General features: G+C 46.6%; 1 protein-coding gene across 1 annotated transcript in view; it reads left to right on the top strand.

The window, feature by feature from the left end:
• The window catches only part of BTBD16 (BTB domain containing 16), a 35,983-nt gene that overhangs the window by 19,459 nt on the left and 14,389 nt on the right, over positions 1–2,135 (top strand). Inside the window, exon 9 of the mRNA XM_015590629.1 lies at positions 794–913. Coding sequence (XP_015446115.1) covers positions 794–913 — 120 coding nt within the window. The remainder of the gene's footprint in view (positions 1–793; positions 914–2,135) is intronic.

Raw genomic sequence — 2,135 nt, 5'->3', positions numbered from 1 at the left:
ATGAGAGGCTCATGCAGTGTGTCGCCTCGAGCAGCCTTCACCACTGTCCTCCGAACAGCCGTCTTCATCACTGTTTCATGGATGTCTTGGCGGCCGCAGGACCTCTCAGCCTCCTGAGGGAGAGTTCACAGACAGTCTGGGGCAAAACCCACCCCTGCCCAGGTCTGACCCCAGAATCGTGTGACTTCGGATAAGTTATTCATGTTTCAGCGCTCGGTCAGGGCTGGGACTGCAAATGACAAGAGAGCCACTCAGCCCAGGTGCAGAAGTAAAGGGGGCACCAAAAAACCTCAGCCATCGAGAATAGGTATGTTTTAGTACAACATTTCAAAATAAAAACATGGAAAACCACGATGGACAAAGTATGAGTTTTAGGTACACGGGGGATCCGCCTCAATGTCCACATCTCTAAAAGTGAGGAATATCCATCCCAGCTTCGCAGGATTGTGGTATGGAATAAAGTAAAAATGGCCGGAAACGTCTGGGGAAGGCCTGGCGCCTTAAGCGATGGCAGTCGTTTTCCCGTTGTCTTTCTTGTTTTTCGGCAGCGCGGCAGGTGCGTGAAAAGCACGGGCTTCCGCATGAGGCCCCGAGGTTCAAACCCCAGCTCTGCCTTTCACCAGCTGAGTGACTTCCAGCATGGCGTGTGACATCGCTCCGTGTGTGCGGCTACCGGCAGACTCAGGGGTGGTGTCGTCTCTTTCCTAATCTCGCTTTTAACTGTTCGTTTTATTATCAACGATGCGGTTTTTACTGTTTCTAAAACGTCCTCTCAATCTTTGCTTTTGACCAGGCTGTTTACTTTTAGTGAGTTTCACCTCCTGAAAACACTGCTTTTGTGGGTCTACTTGCAACTGAACCACAGAGTTCAGACGATGCCGGCATATGAGACCGTGATGGCATTTTTTAACAGGTAACGTAACTTAGTGTTGATCGATGAAATGTACGTACACTGTTATTGTTGTTGTTATTATAGCTTGTAATATCGGGGGAATATGTCAGTGATATTATTTTTCATAGCATCATTCAGAGTGCATAGAATGCAGTTTTCTTTGTGGGGCCTAAGACTGTGCGATACCGTTGACCAACTAGATGCTTGAAAAAGTGAATGATATGTAGGTGTTAGAAATATGAGATAATCATGTTCTGTGCCCAGTTAAAGACATGATACAAAAGATGCTTCTTTTATTCAGGAAAATTACCATACTGCATTGAGCTTAAAACTTCATATGTAAAATGTACCTGAATTAGACCAGGTCATCCTCATTGATAATTCACTAGATAACATATAAAATTCTGAATTTTCTGGACAAATGAAAAAGCATTTAAATATACAAAGGGTTCATAGACTGTATCTCGTTTCTTATACTCTAAACTTATAAATTCTAAAAGTTGTATATCTCAACATTTAAGTAAAAAATAACAATGGCGATATAATAATGGGCTCCGTTTAATTATGCTAACTAAATGCGGTAATTCCGACCAGCACTGTCTATTTGCAATCTCATCGAATCTGCATAATACCCAGGGGCTGGTGTCATTATTCCCATTCTCCCTGTGGGGGAGCTGAGGCAGAGATGGAATGCCTTACCAGAGGTCATGCAAGTGATAAAGGGTGAAGTCTGACTTGAACCCCGACCCTCTGAATCCCAAGATGCTCTACTGCCCATTCCTAGAACGACAGATAGGATTCCTCTCCTTGCCATTCCAGCTGGTTTAGTGGCAGCTTCCTGGGCACGGTGGTCAGAAAGAGCCCGAGCCTGCTTCTAGGTTCGGTGGTGTTGTTAGCTAATTACTTCCAATACAGCCTTGTGGTACATTTCTTCCCCTCCCTGTGTGCCCCTCTGCCTGTGAGCACTTTCTGTCTATCGAAAGTGCCCCCATGAGTTGTCTCGGCTGGGGCAGCACGTGGCCAGGAGCGGGGTGGGGGTGAGTGTGAAAGCAATAGTTTATGGGCTCCACTTTGTGCCTCCTGAGCCTCTATTAAAACCGTGTGAAATATGCTCACGTCCCCCACGCTGGCTGTGGAGTGTGGTGGCTCCGTAGCCAAAGGCAGTCCCAGATGGCCCTCAGAAGCTCTGCCGTAGACAGGAAGTGACTGGTGGCAATGCCTTCCACGTCGGGTCGATGCTTCT

The sequence above is a fragment of the Pteropus alecto genome, unplaced genomic scaffold (assembly GCF_000325575.1).
Source record: "Pteropus alecto unplaced genomic scaffold, ASM32557v1 scaffold205, whole genome shotgun sequence".
Lineage (NCBI taxonomy): Eukaryota > Metazoa > Chordata > Mammalia > Chiroptera > Pteropodidae > Pteropus > Pteropus alecto.
The sequence above is the reverse complement of the archived record's forward strand: the minus strand, read 5'-3'. Positions and strand labels throughout refer to the sequence as shown.